The sequence below is a fragment of the Paramormyrops kingsleyae genome, chromosome 11 (genome assembly GCF_048594095.1).
Source record: "Paramormyrops kingsleyae isolate MSU_618 chromosome 11, PKINGS_0.4, whole genome shotgun sequence".
Classification (NCBI taxonomy): Eukaryota; Metazoa; Chordata; class Actinopteri; order Osteoglossiformes; family Mormyridae; genus Paramormyrops; species Paramormyrops kingsleyae.
Genome location: NC_132807.1, coordinates 1,319,483 through 1,337,206, shown reverse-complemented (window position 1 = coordinate 1,337,206; position 17,724 = coordinate 1,319,483). Strand labels below are relative to the sequence as shown.

Genomic DNA, 17,724 nt, shown 5'->3' with positions numbered 1-17,724 from the left:
ACTTACACAGGCATACACGCATGCACACATGCTGGCAGGCAGGCATGCACACAGGCACGCATGCACAGACACGCACTCACGCATGAAGGCAAGCACACAGGCACGTACAATAGCATGTGCACAGGCACGCACGCCCACAGAGCCACACACACACAGGCACGAATGCACTCAAGCACAAAGGCATTCACACAGGCATGCATGCACACAGAAAGGCGCTTACACACAGGCACACAGGCACGCACACAGGCAGGCATGCACACATGTGCGCACAGCGATACCCAAGCACAAAGGCATGCATGCATGCACACAGACATGCTTCAAGCAGACAGGCAAGCACACAGGCATTTACAGGCACACACGGGTATGAATGCACACAAGAACGCATGCAGGCACACACACGGGCACGAACGTACACATGCACTCAGGCACGTACACACGCAAGCAGGCATGCAGGCACACAGGCAGGCACACAAGCGACACAGGCGCGAACGCAGGCACCCACGCAGACAGCCAGGTATGTACGCACACAGGCAGGCATGCAGGTACGGCCACAGGCACTCACACAGGCACACACACAGGCATGAACGCATGCACGCACTGAGGCACACACACACACACACACACAGGCACGCACGCACACAAAAACTCTACAAAAACTCTGGTTCTAAGCTAGGTGTCCTTAACCCAGGACTTCCAAACATAAGCAAAACAGAGTTACATTATTATTATTATTATTATTCATTATTATTAGCATTAATAAGATTCCCCTTACATTGCTAATAGGAAAGACATAAATGGATGTAGGGAAGAAACATGTTTACAATTTAAAGTGTTTTAGAGATGTTGTAAGTATGTATGTGAAGGGTACAATGGGGCTAATCCCACAATGATTTAAAACAATTTGACAAATTCAAATAAGAGGCTGAGAAGGATGTTCAGCTTCAGCAATCGGCTCTCGTGGGGTCTAATTTTGCCATTTTTTGCCTTTCTTCTGTTTCCCATGCGTTGTCTACAGGGGCACCTTCACCACATTGCCATTTGATGTGGACACCTTCACATTGCCTGCTTCGAGATCATTTATGTTGAGGTGTTCCACTAATAATTTATCCACTTTAGTTTCAGCAATGTCCCAATTAACAGCATTCAGCTGGAATTCACTGTCTACAACTTCTATCTCCAAATCCATCATTTCCAATTCAAATATTGAATTAAAACCCCTCTCTGCAGTCTCCTCCAATTTGACTTCTCCAATTTCTATTCCTACAATTTCAAATTTACCATTACTTTGATTTACATCATCAAGCTCAAACTGGCAGAGGTCGACCAATACGGCTTCTATTTTCAGCCTGTCTTGGTGGTCGTCTGCAGGCTTTATGGAGACTGTCCTTTCATTTAACACAAAGACCTCTAACCCATGCACGTCTAACCCCTTATCCTCCCCAGGCTGGTTGGTGGGTGGAGTTGCTGGGGAGCACTCTTTTGCTTCACCCCAGCAGATGATTTCATCCCATTTGTCCCAGGCTGCCCAATACACATCATCCGTCCAGCTAACTACCTTGGCAATTGCCTTTCGGTTGTGTCACACGTTCAAACTGTCAGCCTGGTCAGAGGGTGATTCTGCTGGGGAGCACAGCTCTTCCTCATCTCCCCGGTCAATCACCTCTCCCCACTTGTCCCATGTTGCCCAGTACTGGTCATCACTCCAGCTGACAGCTTTCGCCATTCGTCTGATTCTGAATGAGGAAAAACAACATACAGGTAATGCAATGGAGCTGTCAGTCACTCCTGACACATGGAATACAGGTCAGGACTGATTGGCTGAAGAGTCCTCACACCTGGGTTTGAACAGCTGACCTACAGGTTATCCCAAAAACCTGCATACACACCGGCCCTTTGCGGATAAGATTGGTCACCCCTGTTTTAGGGGTTAGGGTAAGGATTTTAGGGTTTTTTTTGGGGCTAGCGTTAGGGCTATCTATTAGCACTATCCTCCTGACTCTCGGGCTTTTGTTTGGTGTGCATGTGTTATTTCCTTTAGCCATTTAGGATTAGTAGGACCTCATAATCATAAAAACCAAACATTTTTTTGAACAATTAATAGTTTTAAACAAAAATGATGTCCTTATATGAGGACGTAGGGTCTCAGGAGGTTAAGGTAGCCTAACTCGACAAAGTACTGTAGCTCAACTCGACAGAACACCGGAACCATCCGCATCTGAATGTAACATGAAAGCGCAGGAAAGCACATGCAGAAAACTTAAATATCAATACGAAACTATAGCTAACTTGCACATAAAATTTTGATAGAATTAACGCAGTAGCCCGAAACAGTAAACATATTTTAATATACATGCAAGTTTGACAGATACTAAATAATAAGATCATTTATACGATAATATGGGAGCAGAAACTTAACGTACCTCGCCATCTTGGTCCAGAAATGGAAGTGAGGCTGCGTGTTTCAAACTGGCAGCGTACGTCCCACATGCCATATGATGCCTAATACGTAACCAAGCAAAGCGGCTATAATGTGATGAAATAATAACATACCAATAATTCGCGTTGTTATGTAATAATAAGAACAGAATTCTATAAGATGAATTTTAAAGATTAGTATACAACAGCATAAAAATGATGACACTGAAAGTTTGATTAATCACACGATCAGCTCTGGATAATATCAAACAATGACTTAAAGAGACACGTGAAATGAAGTGATAAATACACGTGAAATATAAAGTGATATCGGTATGTCAAAACGTTATGTTACACACACCGCCCAACAATTCAAGAAGCCGTAGCTAGATTAAGGCCGTATTCACAATTTACCCGTGTGCCTTATACTGTAACCGAGCACGATTATCCCCGGCTGGTCTGCACTCTCCACATTGCACTTAATGATCCTGGCCTGAGCGATTTTTTGTGTTGAAGAAAACGAGCGAAGGGAAGTGCTGTGGCATAACTGACTGAAATTCATGATTAATGTCTTTATTTTACGGCTTATCTGGAGTCGTTTTCAGCACGATGTCACACATAGATTAATTGACTATGCAATGCAGCGATTTTTATTTATTGACATTTACCAAAGAGTTTTTGCAGACTAGCTGCATGTTATACCGCCATTGAAAAGGTACCATGCTACCGCATTTTTGAAAGCTGTTGTGTATTACATTTCATTAGTACAGGTGTTTTGACATTGTAGCATACCTATCAGAATAGCACACTCTCAGTTAAAGCGCATGCGTAGAACAGAATTACATGTCCGCTAGCTCATAAATGTAGCATATTGCTGCAAGAATTTTCGACAGAAAGTAAGCAATTATGCTTTCCGGTTATTACGTGCAGTTACAGTTATAATAATAATTGATACTTTTATTGATCCCTGTGGGGAAATTGTCTTCTTTACACCTCCCTCAATTTGCTCTTTATAAATCAAGCTCTATGTGAAAGACAGTCACCTGTGTGGGCCCCCAGGAAGCTGGGTGTTAAGGGCCTTGCTAAAGGACATGCTGAGGTTGGGTTTGGACCGGTGACCTTCTGATTACAGGCACAAGGACTTAGCCCATGTACTGAGCCACACCCCCCCCCCCCCCCAGTTGTGTATTAGTAGCATTTATGATGTTTCTCTAATGTGAGCTAGTACATAACCCAGCTAGTACCAACCGTTGCAACAATACTCTAGTTTTCTGTCATACTCATTGTTTTATTTTCTTGCATTGTCCATTTTTGTTCATAGTCTTTAATATTCCAAATAACGACAATTTCAGATAACTACTGGAACAATGAGTTCTGGAGGGGAGCAAGCTCCGTTACATGCTATAGATATGTTGATCTGATACCTTTCCGTATCAGATTGTTACCACTGTTAAAAACCACAGGTATTTTATTCTGATTGTATGTATTTCCTTATTAGGGCACATTAGTTACTCCTGTTAAAAAATCAGTTTATTCTGACATTGTAAATTTCCTGAAGAGTTTACCCTCTTTAAAATGATGGAGTTCCACTTGTGCCAAAAATATGCTGATATGCATATGAGCTTTCCGTTTCTGACAAAAATATGTAAACAGCACACAGTCCATGTCGGCTGAGCATGTGACAAAGCATTTGTCTGTGACGACTCTATTTTGTCAATGAGTTTGTCTGTGGAGCCCCTGAAGGAACCAAAAGGTGTCTGCTAATTAGATACCCAGGAATAAACTGTGTGGCCCCTGCCCAAGCATTGCTGCCCAAACAGCAGTCTCCTCCTTATGCCGCCGAGGGAGGAGTAGCAACTGGTTCCCCTGCCCCTTCCCCTCTCCCCCCTGCAGATGAGGATCATAACCATTCAGCGCCCGACTCCACCTCCTTATCAGTGACGACGTGCCGCGGTCAAAAACTCAGGCAGTAGGACGAGGCAGAAAAAATTCTTGCCCCTATGTTGTTATTTACAAATCCTCAAGAGGGAGATAACTTTGGTCATCTGACACTGTAGATGAAGGAGTTGAAGGACATTGTCAGTGACCTGCTGGATCCCAGGCAGAACAGACCTCGCTATGTGGCAGCCCTTCTGATACAGGTCGCCCCGCGCATGGACTGGATGATGATGCATCAGTTTAAGCAGGAGCCTAGTAAATCCTGCGAGTGCTACACCGAACGACTGATGGCAGCTTTCTCCAACTACAGTGGGATGGACCGCCCAGCGAACCAAGAGTGTATGTGATGTAAAATACACTAAGAGAGCTCAGTTCCTTTAAAGAGAGGTACTTATAATACTCTGTATCAGTTTTCGTGAGCTGTCCTCTTAAAAAGTACAACACCAGTACTCCATATTCAAATTGTCCCATGAAAAACTACAACCTCCAAACATCAAACTACATGCTTCTATGTCACCTACACTTCAGACTTCATCCTCAAAATCAAAGCAGTATTAACACAAGCAACATCCATCACTTAAAGCCAATATAAGTCTGCTACAACTGGACTTATATCTAAGCAAAACAAACATTTTATGTTCAAGTTTTCTTAAAACTACTGAAACAAATAAATGGCTGCCCTACAGTTCCGCTGTTTTGTTTGTCACCCTGAATTATGTCCTTCATAGTGTGGAAAAAACCGAAGGCTGAGGAATGTTACGTAACACAGCTAGAATGCAATATCTCTCTCTGGTGTAATTCACTGTGTGGTCTTAAGTGTGGTGTCTTCTTCATAACACTCCCTAACTCTTGTATTCATGACCATGAGATAGGGTGGGCTGCTTTTCTTCCTTGCTTTGGCTAGTATTCCTCCCTTTCCTCCCCAGCCTTGGTTGGTGGTTCAGGCAGCATCACCTTGTTTTAGTAGACCCAGGTGCCATACATTTTGAAAGTAGGCTCAAGTGCACAAAATGTTCTAGCAGAAGTCTTAGACAAACTCTGAATTACAAAGTAATCTGACTCCTTCTGAAGCTGTGAGAAATAGTTCATCTGTATTTGCTGCATTGTCACTTGTTGATCTGCGTGTGCCCTGCTCCAGCAGTAAAGGGGAGATCGCGTGCAGAGCTGGTTTTCTGTAGGTCTGAGTAAAAATAAAATATCCTCTTCATACAGGAACCAAGTCTATGGCTGGAAATTTCTGCAACAGAGCCATTTAGTTATTTCTAGAAAAACATATAGAGCCAATGAAGGAACCTGATGTCATAGTAGCACAGGTCACTGTCCGTGGTGCTGAATTCTCTACTAGATGGGCTGGTGCTGAATGAATAGGACAGCTGGCCAACGTGTCTGTGTTCTTCCACTGACTGGCACCCTGACAATGAGGGGGAAAAATTCATACAGTAAATTAGTTAACAATAATTAGTAATCACGTATAGTTCTCATTTATCATGATGTAAAATTCAAAAACCATTTCTGACTATTAATCTGCACATTTTAATAATTTAATTAATATTACCTAATTTGTTTATCATTTTCTGCAATCACTGTGCGTTAAAGCAAGATTTAAAACTAGCTGTGAAATTGTTGATGCTGTTGTTGATCTGAATGTTGCTGACGGAGCCTTAGGATACGTCTTCATACAGATGAGTGAGGGGATGGATGCACTATTCTATGGAGGCCTCTGAAGAGAAAAAATTATCCCAATTTTATATTGAGAGGGATGGTTAATTCCTTTTTAATGCAGACTGCGTTAAAAGTCCCTGTTCTGCCGTTGATCTTTTGCATGCATGCTATCATGTATTAGTTTACTCTGTATTTTGATCACATGTCAAACTAAAGAATTTTTGGTCGTATTTTTGTTCCTAATTTTGAAGTAATTGTAAAATAAAAATGTTGTTCTTTTCCGCCGCCATGCTTCGTCTTACTTGTGAAGGTTATGCTTGCATTGAACTTGCTTTGTAGACAGTAAGATCCTGCCGGCATTAATTCTCCACTGTGTGGTAATTTTGAGAAATTGCGCACGTTTCTTATCCCGTCAGAATCGGTAAAACTAACGTCATGCGAATGTGTCTTAGCGCAGAGTTTAGAATATTTACGGTTTCCGGCCAATGAAGGCAGTTTGAAATAAAACAAAAACGTTTAAACTTTCTGGATGCGCAAACTCTCGCTCTTGGCAAGATGGTGCAGATAGTCGAGATAAAGGACTGTTATTCGATGAGAATTCGAATCCATCACTCCTTAAACGTGGAGAACATGGATCCAGAAGGTATTAATGATTATAATGATTAAATGATAATAAAGTTGTAGCTCCTGGTATGTGACAAACGAAATGAACGGCCAAGTCTGCATTGGCCTAATGCTTGTTAGTTTTGAGGTAAAGCTGATAAGTAACACATTTGGTTTTCGAGGTAAAATAACCGACCGGTTGAATAATTCAACTTTTATCTACAGAAATGAATGTATTTAGAACTGCAAACGGATACATTGGAAGCGGAGTTTTAAAATGAGAAAATGTAACGATGTGATAGGAAATGCCGTTCGTTATACTCCCCTTCTGTCTCCCATTCTTGCTCATCTTGTTTAAATAATAAGAAAATGAAAAGCAAGATCACTGTTAGTGACAAAAGTGCAGGACTAAATGTGTTTCATTTAATATTTATTCATTTGGATATGTGTGAGAGTAAGCGTATGCATGGATGTTGTCTTCTGGTTTAGCTTTCTTAGCTTTATCGGTAATTCACATTATTTCATTTATCTGACAATCTGAAGCCCATGGACTCATTTTAAACGGATTTTGTAGTAGAGTATTTATCCAGTTATTGTCATGTTCTTATATATCTCTCTGTGTTCCATTTTGTCCCAGTTCATGAGTTTTTGGAGGACAAGTTCATCTCCATTCTGGTCGTGAACTTCGAGAGGAGCCCACTGACCATGGAGAACTTGCAGTCTCTGGCCCTCAGTGTCCCTTCATTTTATTGGCGGCTCACTGGGGAGGAGCTGGATCCCAGCCTATTGCATGTAGCACCTGCACGACTGCAAGTGGTACATCATGGTACAGAGACTGGTGTCCAGCATGGGGATGGAGAATCACCAGCTGAGGAAGATGACCATTACGGACAGGAGCTGCCATCATCCAGCTCTATAAGGGAGGCTTCCCCTGCAGCTCCAGCATCCACGACTGAGGATGCTAATGGGCTTCCTGAGGCTCTCCCCTTGGCCTGGGGTGAAGATGAGCCCTCATCTCCATCCTTATCTGTGCCTTCTGACACTCAACCTGGAAGTCAGATTGAGCCAGAACATGCTGAGCCCTCCAGCTCCACCTTCTGGATCCCTGTGGGCCCTAACAGCACGTGGCAGCAGCTTGAGATCGAAGGCCGCAACTACCTGCGGAAGCTGGATGAGCTCAGCATCCCCGAGGGACTCTGGGGCATTACGGACTACGGTGATGACCACACCGTGCTCATGTCCGTGCATGTCTCCGTGCATGTGAGCAGTTCTCTGCGAACATGGGGCGTGAGGCAGGAGGAGAGGCCTCCTCAGAGGCCCGCTGGCACCAGACAGAGGAAGCGCAAGGCCGAGCCCGACGACACCAGCGGCTCAAGTTCTCCTCCACCGCACAAGAGGCCCATGCGCTTCTGACTGGATTCCATGTTTTTACGCTGTAAGTTACATTTTTATTTCAACATAATTAGAAGATCCCGCAGGAAAATATTAGTCAGTTACTTAATAAATGACCAAAAAGTAGTTGAATAGGACAGCTGGCCAACGTGTCTGTGTGCTTCCACTGACTGGCACCCTGACATATAATGATTTTTAACAACGAGGGGGAAAAATTCATACAGTAAATTAGTTAACAATAATTAGTAATCACGTATAGTTCTCATTTATCATAATGTAAAATTCAATAACCTTTTCTGTCTATTAATCTGCACAATTTAATAATTTAATTAATATTACCTAATTTGTTTATCATTTTCTGCAATCACTGTGCGTTTAAGCAAGTTTTAAAACTAGCTGTGAAATTGTTGATGCTGTTGTTGATCTGAATGTTGCTGACAGAGCCTTAGGATACGTCTCTATACACATGAGTGAGGGGATGGATGCACTATTCTATGGAGGCCTCTGAAGAGAAAAAAATTATCCCAATTTTATATTGAGAGGGATGGTTAATTCCTTTTTAATGCAGACAACGTTAAAAGTCCCTGTTCTGCCGTTGATCTTTTGCATGCATGCTATCATGTATTAGTTTACTCTGTATTTTGATCACGTCAAACTAAAGAATTTTTGGTCGTATTTTTGTTCCTAATTTTGAAGTAATTGTAAAATAAAAATGTTGTTCTTTTCCGCCGCCATGCTTCGTCTTACTTGTGAAGGTTATACTTGCATTGAACTTGCTTTGTAGACAGTAAGATCCTGCCGGCATTAATTCTCCACTGTGTGGTAATTTTGAGAAATTGCGCACGTTTCTTATCCCGTCAGAATCGGTAAAACTAACGCCATGCGAATGTGTCTTAGCGCAGAGTTTAAAATATTTACGGTTTCCGGTCAATGAAGGCAGTTTGAAATAAAACAAAAACGGTTAAACTTTCTGGATGCGCAAACTCTCGCTCTTGGCAAAATGGTGCAGATAGTTGAGATAAAGGACTGTTACTCGATGAGATTTCGAATCCATCACTCCTTAAACGTGGAGAACATGGATCCAGAAGGTATTAATGATTATAGTGATTAAATGATAATAAAGTTGTAGCTCCCGGTATGTGACAGACGAAATGAACGGCCAAGTCTGCATTGGCCTAATGCTTGTTAGTCTTGAGGTAAAGCTGATAAGTAACACCTTTGGTTTTCGAGGTAAAATAACCGACCTGTTGAAAAATTCAACTTTTATCTATAGAAACGAATGTATTTTGAACTGCAAACGGATACATTGGAAGCAGAGTTTTAAAATGAGAAAATGTAACGATGTGATAGGAAATGCCATTCGTTATACTCCCCTTCTGTCTCCCATTCTTGCTCATCTTGTTTAAATAATAAGAAAATGAAAAGCAAGATCACTGTTAGTGACAAAAGTGCAGGACTAAATGTGTTTCATTTAATATTTATTCATTTGGATATGTGTGAGAGTAAGCGTATGCATGGATGTTGTCTTCTGGTTTAGCTTTCTTAGCTTTATCGGTAATTCACATTATTTCATTTATCTGACAATCTGAAGCCCATGGACTCATTTTAAACTGATTTTGTAGTAGAGTATTTATCCAGTTATTGTCATGTTCTTATATATCTCTCTGTGTTCCATTTTGTCCCAGTTCATGAGTTTGTGGAGGACAAGTTCATCTCCATTCTGGTCGTGAACTTCGAGAGGAGCCCACTGACCATGGAGAACTTGCTGTCTCTGGCCCTCAGTGTCCCTTCATTTTATTGCCGGCTCACTGGGGAGGAGTTGGATCCCAGCCTATTGCACGTAGCAACTGCACGGCTGCAAGTGGTACATCATGGTACAGAGACTGGTGTCCAGCATGGGGATGGAGAATCACCAGCTGAGGAGGATGACCATTACGGACAGGAGCTGCCATCACCCAGCTCTAGAAGGGAGGCTTCCCCTGCAGCTCCAGCATCCACGACTGAGGATGCTAATGGGCTTCCTGAGGCTCTCCCCTTGGCCTGGGGTGAAGATGAGCCCTCATCTCCATCCTTATCTGTGGCTTCTGACACTCAACCTGGAAGTCAGATTGAGCCAGAACATGCTGAGCCCTCCAGCTCCACCTTCTGGATCCCTGTGGGCCCTAACAGCACGTGGCAGCAGCTTGAGATCGAAGGCCGCAACTACCTGCGGAAGCTGGATGAGCTCAGCATCCCCGAGGGACTCTGGGGCATTACGGACTACGGTGATGACCACACCGTGCTCATGTCCGTGCATGTCTCCGTGCATGTGAGCAGTTCTCTGCGAACATGGGGCGTGAGGCAGGAGGAGAGGCCTCCTCAGAGGCCCGCTGGCACCAGACAGAGGAAGCGCAAGGCCGAGCCCGACAACACCAGCGGCTCAAGTTCTCCTCCACCGCACAAGAGGCCCATGCGCTTCTGACTGGGTTCCATGTTTTTACGCTGTAAGTTACATTTTTATTTCAACATAATTAGAAGATCCCGCAGGAAAATATTAGTCAGTTACTTAATAAATGACCAAAAAGTAGTTGAATAGGACAGCTGGCCAACGTGTCTGTGTGCTTCCACTGACTGGCACCCTGACATATAATGATTTTTAACAACGAGGGGGAAAAATTCATACAGTAAATTAGTTAACAATAATTAGTAATCACGTATAGTTCTCATTTATCATAATGTAAAATTCAATAACCTTTTCTGTCTATTAATCTGCACAATTTAATAATTTAATTAATATTACCTAATTTGTTTATCATTTTCTGCAATCACTGTGCGTTTAAGCAAGTTTTAAAACTAGCTGTGAAATTGTTGATGCTGTTGTTGATCTGAATGTTGCTGACAGAGCCTTAGGATACGTCTCTATACACATGAGTGAGGGGATGGATGCACTATTCTATGGAGGCCTCTGAAGAGAAAAAAATTATCCCAATTTTATATTGAGAGGGATGGTTAATTCCTTTTTAATGCAGACAACGTTAAAAGTCCCTGTTCTGCCGTTGATCTTTTGCATGCATGCTATCATGTATTAGTTTACTCTGTATTTTGATCACGTCAAACTAAAGAATTTTTGGTCGTATTTTTGTTCCTAATTTTGAAGTAATTGTAAAATAAAAATGTTGTTCTTTTCCGCCGCCATGCTTCGTCTTACTTGTGAAGGTTATACTTGCATTGAACTTGCTTTGTAGACAGTAAGATCCTGCCGGCATTAATTCTCCACTGTGTGGTAATTTTGAGAAATTGCGCACGTTTCTTATCCCGTCAGAATCGGTAAAACTAACGCCATGCGAATGTGTCTTAGCGCAGAGTTTAAAATATTTACGGTTTCCAGTCAATGAAGGCAGTTTGAAATAAAACAAAAACGGTTAAACTTTCTGGATGCGCAAACTCTCGCTCTTGGCAAAATGGTGCAGATAGTTGATATAAAGGACTGTTACTCGATGAGATTTCGAATCCATCACTCCTTAAACGTGGAGAACATGGATCCAGAAGGTATTAATGATTATAGTGATTAAATGATAATAAAGTTGTAGCTCCCGGTATGTGACAGACGAAATGAACGGCCAAGTCTGCATTGGCCTAATGCTTGTTAGTCTTGAGGTAAAGCTGATAAGTAACACCTTTGGTTTTCGAGGTAAAATAACCGACCTGTTGAAAAATTCAACTTTTATCTACAGAAACGAATGTATTTTGAACTGCAAACGGATACATTGGAAGCAGAGTTTTAAAATGAGAAAATGTAACGATGTGATAGGAAATGCCATTCGTTATACTCCCCTTCTGTCTCCCATTCTTGCTCATCTTGTTTAAATAATAAGAAAATGAAAAGCAAGATCACTGTTAGTGACAAAAGTGCAGGACTAAATGTGTTTCATTTAATATTTATTCATTTGGATATGTGTGAGAGTAAGCGTATGCATGGATCTTGTCTTCTGGTTTAGCTTTCTTAGCTTTATCGGTAATTCACATTATTTAATTTATCTGACAATCTGAAGCCCATGGACTCATTTTAAACTGATTTTGTAGTAGAGTATTTATCCAGTTATTGTCATGTTCTTATATATCTCTCTGTGTTCCATTTTGTCCCAGTTCATGAGTTTGTGGAGGACAAGTTCATCTCCATTCTGGTCGTGAACTTCGAGAGGAGCCCACTGACCATGGAGAACTTGCAGTCTCTCGCCCTCAGTGTCCCTTCATTTTATTGGCGGCTCACTGGGGAGGAGTTGGATCCCAGCCTATTGCACGTAGCAACTGCACGGCTGCAAGTGGTACATCATGGTACAGAGACTGGTGTCCAGCATGGGGATGGAGAATCACCAGCTGAGGAGGATGACCATTACGGACAGGAGCTGCCATCACCCAGCTCTAGAAGGGAGGCTTCCCCTGCAGCTCCAGCATCCACGACTGAGGATGCTAATGGGCTTCCTGAGGCTCTCCCCTTGGCCTGGGGTGAAGATGAGCCCTCATCTCCATCCTTATCTGTGGCTTCTGACACTCAACCTGGAAGTCAGATTGAGCCAGAACATGCTGAGCCCTCCAGCTCCACCTTCTGGATCCCTGTGGGCCCTAACAGCACATGGCAGCAGCTTGAGATCGAAGGCCGCAACTACCTGCGGAAGCTGGATGAGCTCAGCATCCCCGAGGGACTCTGGGGCATTACGGACTACGGTGATGATCACACCGTGGTCATGTCCGTGCATGTCTCCGTGCATGTGAGCAGTTCTCTGCGAACATGGGGCGTGAGGCAGGAGCAGAGGCCTCCTCAGAGGCCCGCTGGCACCAGTCAGAGGAAGCGCAAGGCCGAGCCCGACGACACCAGCGGCTCAAGTTCTCCTCCACCGCACAAGAGGCCCATGCGCTTCTGACTGGATTCCATGTTTTTACGCTGTAAGTTACATTTTTATTTAAACATAATTAGAAGATCCCGCAGGAAAATATTAGTCAGTTACTTAATAAATGACCAAAAAGTAGTTGAATAGGACAGCTGGCCAACGTGTCTGTGTGCTTCCACTGACTGGCACCCTGACATATAATGATTTTTAACAACGAGGGGGAAAAATTCATACAGTAAATTAGTTAACAATAATTAGTAATCAAGTATAGTTCTCATTTATCATAATGTAAAATTCAATAACCTTTTCTGACTATTAATCTGCACAATTTAATAATTTAATTAATATTACCTAATTTGTTTATCATTTTCTGCAATCACTGTGCGTTTAACCCCCTGGGACCGGCGATCCCGCCGGCGGGATCTGACAGAATTCTCGCGAGACCGTTTAAATAACTCCGCGAGTTTTTGTCATATACACATTTTAAAAATACCCTCAGAAACTTTGGACGGTCTACTTTTCAAATATATATAGGTAGAAACTAAATATATTTTTACAGCTTCGTGATACGAATAGAAAGAACAAGAGTGACTGACTTAAGCGTCTGCGTCTCGAAGCGGCTCTGATCACCCACCCACTTGCAAATCGCGCTATTCGCATGATAATAACATGATAATCCGACAGTTAGTATTGGGTGAAGAAATATGTGAATACGCCCATTGTGACCGAAATAAACAAGAGCACATGTCTGGGTAGTGTTTACACTGATCGGCTACAATATAGCACACGGATACGTCTCTGCCGCTGAAGCTTTGCGCCAGTGTTGCCACTTTCAGCAGCGAAGCTCATACCTGTGTTCATAGCTCAGTGGGCTAAGCCTGTGTGCCTGCAATCACGTGGTCGCCGATTCAAACGCAGCGTATTTAGAACGTGAATAGCGATCTTCCGCTGAGAGCGGTCCTACACGCTCCCGACGCAAGTAAAACAAAGAAAGGTGACACGATTTGCTTTTTTGCCTATTTAACCTAATTTTAAAAACTTTAATACTTCTGACAATGGAAGTTTTGAAAAGGAGACAGATAACGGATTTAGTCAGTGTTTTTTTCATGATTCTACATAATGATTTCAGTGAGATATAAACTGAAATACACGAGAAAGATACGCGGTCGATGATGCCCTCGTCCCCAGAGCGTCAATTATAGTCACTGCATCATATTTATCGCTTTCTATATTTATATAGTCACAGTTTTTCATTTTTCATTCCATCTATCAATAAACTGTGAAAGGGATTTTATTGTTGCTACTTTTCTTGCGTTTCAAACTGCCTTTCCAAAGTGATGGGTGTGGGGTGCAGTGACATTCCAGACTGATGGGCCATTGACAGTATGCAAACTACTACAGGTGTGAGGACACCTATCTCATCAATATTCATTGTGAAGACCACTGACTTTGAGAAAAAGAGTGTCACTCCAAAGTTCTAACACTTTAGTAATCAAACCATACAAAATTTCTGAATGTCACTTTCACCTATGTGTAGCCAACCCCTGTGTCTATAAGTTTCAGAGCTCAAAAGTCTTACCTAGAAATGTCTATAATGTGATTTTTTACAATTTCTCAGCATGTCTGAAAATAGGTTTTTGAAAAGTATATGTTTAAAGTTGATTTTAACAAAAAATAGAATAATAACATTCTAAGAGGTCTCAGATTATTGGTGCTGAGTTTGTGCTGAATAAAAGCAAATGTATCACTTTGGGATAAGTGTTTTTTAGATAGGTGAAATATTTTAAAATGTCAAGGCATGTCAGACTACTTCGAAAGTGGAAAAAAGGCCTCAGGCCCCAGGGGGTTAAGCAAGTTTTAAAACTAGCTGTGAAATTGTTGATGCTGTTGTTGATCTGAATGTTGCTGACAGAGCCTTAGGATACGTCTCTATACACATGAGTGAGGGGATGGATGCACTATTCTATGGAGGCCTCTGAAGAGAAAAAAATTATCCCAATTTTATATTGAGAGGGATGGTTAATTCCTTTTTAATGCAGACAACGTTAAAAGTCCCTGTTCTGCCGTTGATCTTTTGCATGCATGCTATCATGTACTAGTTTACTCTGTATTTTGATCACGTCAAACTAAAGAATTTTTGGTCGTATTTTTGTTCCTAATTTTGAAGTAATTGTAAAATAAAAATGTTGTTCTTTTCCGCCGCCATGCTTCGTCTTACTTGTGAAGGTTATACTTGCATTGAACTTGCTTTGTAGACAGTAAGATCCTGCCGGCATTAATTCTCCACTGTGTGGTAATTTTGAGAAATTGCGCACGTTTCTTATCCCGTCAGAATCGGTAAAACTAACGCCATGCGAATGTGTCTTAGCGCAGAGTTTAAAATATTTACGGTTTCCGGTCAATGAAGGCAGTTTGAAATAAAACAAAAACGGTTAAACTTTCTGGATGCGCAAACTCTCGCTCTTGGCAAAATGGTGCAGATAGTTGAGATAAAGGACTGTTACTCGATGAGATTTCGAATCCATCACTCCTTAAACGTGGAGAACATGGATCCAGAAGGTATTAATGATTATAGTGATTAAATGATAATAAAGTTGTAGCTCCCGGTATGTGACAGACGAAATGAACGGCCAAGTCTGCATTGGCCTAATGCTTGTTAGTCTTGAGGTAAAGCTGATAAGTAACACCTTTGGTTTTCGAGGTAAAATAACCGACCTGTTGAAAAATTCAACTTTTATCTACAGAAACGAATGTATTTTGAACTGCAAACGGATACATTGGAAGCAGAGTTTTAAAATGAGAAAATGTAACGATGTGATAGGAAATGCCATTCGTTATACTGTACTCCCCTTCTGTCTCCCATTCTTGCTCATCTTGTTTAAATAATAAGAAAATGAAAAGCAAGATCACTGTTAGTGACAAAAGTGCAGGACTAAATGTGTTTCATTTAATATTTATTCATTTGCATATGTGTGAGAGTAAGCGTATGCATGGATCTTGTCTTCTGGTTTAGCTTTCTTAGCTTTATCGGTAATTCACATTATTTCATTTATCTGACAATCTGAAGCCCATGGACTCATTTTAAACTGATTTTGTAGTAGAGTATTTATCCAGTTATTGTCATGTTCTTATATATCTCTCTGTGTTCCATTTTGTCCCAGTTCATGAGTTTGTGAAGGACAAGTTCATCTCCATTCTGGTCGTGAACTTCGAGAGGAGCCCACTGACCATGGAGAACTTGCAGTCTCTGGCCCTCAGTGTCCCTTCATTTTATTGGCGGCTCACTGGGGAGGAGTTGGATCCCAGCCTATTGCACGTAGCAACTGCACGGCTGCAAGTGGTACATCATGGTACAGAGACTGGTGTCCAGCATGGGGATGGAGAATCACCAGCTGAGGAGGATGACCATTACGGACAGGAGCTGCCATCACCCAGCTCTAGAAGGGAGGCTTCCCCTGCAGCTCCAGCATCCACGACTGAGGATGCTAATGGGCTTCCTGAGGCTCTCCCCTTGGCCTGGGGTGAAGATGAGCCCTCATCTCCATCCTTATCTGTGGCTTCTGACACTCAACCTGGAAGTCAGATTGAGCCAGAACATGCTGAGCCCTCCAGCTCCACCTTCTGGATCCCTGTGGGCCCTAACAGCACGTGGCAGCAGCTTGAGATCGAAGGCCGCAACTACCTGCGGAAGCTGGATGAGCTCAGCATCCCCGAGGGACTCTGGGGCATTACGGACTACGGTGATGATCACACCGTGGTCATGTCCGTGCATGTCTCCGTGCATGTGAGCAGTTCTCTGCGAACATGGGGCGTGAGGCAGGAGGAGAGGCCTCCTCAGAGGCCCGCTGGCACCAGTCAGAGGAAGCGCAAGGCCGAGCCCGACGACACCAGCGGCTCAAGTTCTCCTCCACCGCACAAGAGGCCCATGCGCTTCTGACTGGATTCCATGTTTTTACGCTGTAAGTTACATTTTTATTTCAACATAATTAGAAGATCCCGCAGGAAAATATTAGTCAGTTACTTAATAAATGACCAAAAAGTAGTTGCTGCAGTATATATTCCATAAATTTACTGCAGTTTTATGAGTCCTTATAAAGTAATAACTGTAAGCGTTCTTTAAGTATGAAAGAGTTTAGTACACCTGCAGCGGACGGGCACGTGTCCCCATAATTATAACTTTAGGTTACATTTCTGCATGACTTAGTATTCAGTAAGTACCAGGTAGTGTTGGGTGGTACTCACGTCTCGTATTTACCATTTATATCAGTCTTCAAAGTCTTTAGATAATTAAGGTTGGTCTTGGTTGTTTTCTTGCCTGGAGAAACAGACTTTTGATGCCATGACGCCACAGCAGCACAACAGCTGTCAGTACGGTGGAGGTAAGAGTTTGAAACGTTCATCAGCCTCTCAGCCACGCATCTCGCCTGGATACGGGATTCAGCTTTTATTCTTCTGTATTACTCCCTAAGTCCCTCACTCTGCACAATCTCTATACCGTTTGCTTTATAGGAGGGAGGAGCAGCACAAATGCAGCTGACAGACGTAAAGCCATGTGCTGGCAGCAGATGCTTCGCACCCCTTAATAGCGGATCTGTTGCTGGTAAGACTGTCTGTGCTGCCTGGCATCTCAGTAACCAGGTGAAACTCCCCAGGCAAGGTAAGGATCATATTGTGTTGAGTTTGTGAGTTTCCTGTGTGTAAAGACAGTTTTAGGGTCAGTATGGAGCCTGGCACAGGCATGAGCTGGGGAGACGTGACCAAAGACTCATTCACAGTCTGCACTGTTACTCTTGTGTGTCTTTTCATTCAAATCTCTTTCCCCACAGTGTCCATCATCTTGAGCAGC

The 17,724-nt window shown here is 42.6% G+C and overlaps 1 protein-coding gene across 1 annotated transcript; it reads left to right on the top strand.

Annotated features, from left to right (window-relative positions):
- The first annotated feature begins 9,701 nt into the window (after positions 1-9,701).
- LOC140593377 (uncharacterized) lies at positions 9,702-16,831 on the top strand. Its single transcript, XM_072717779.1, has 3 exons — positions 9,702-10,493; positions 12,136-12,933; positions 16,040-16,831. The coding sequence occupies exons 2-3, from the start codon at positions 12,921-12,923 to the stop codon at positions 16,813-16,815; spliced, it is 789 nt and encodes a 262-aa protein (XP_072573880.1). The 5' UTR covers positions 9,702-10,493; positions 12,136-12,920; the 3' UTR covers positions 16,816-16,831.
- Positions 16,832-17,724: the final 893 nt, after the last annotated feature.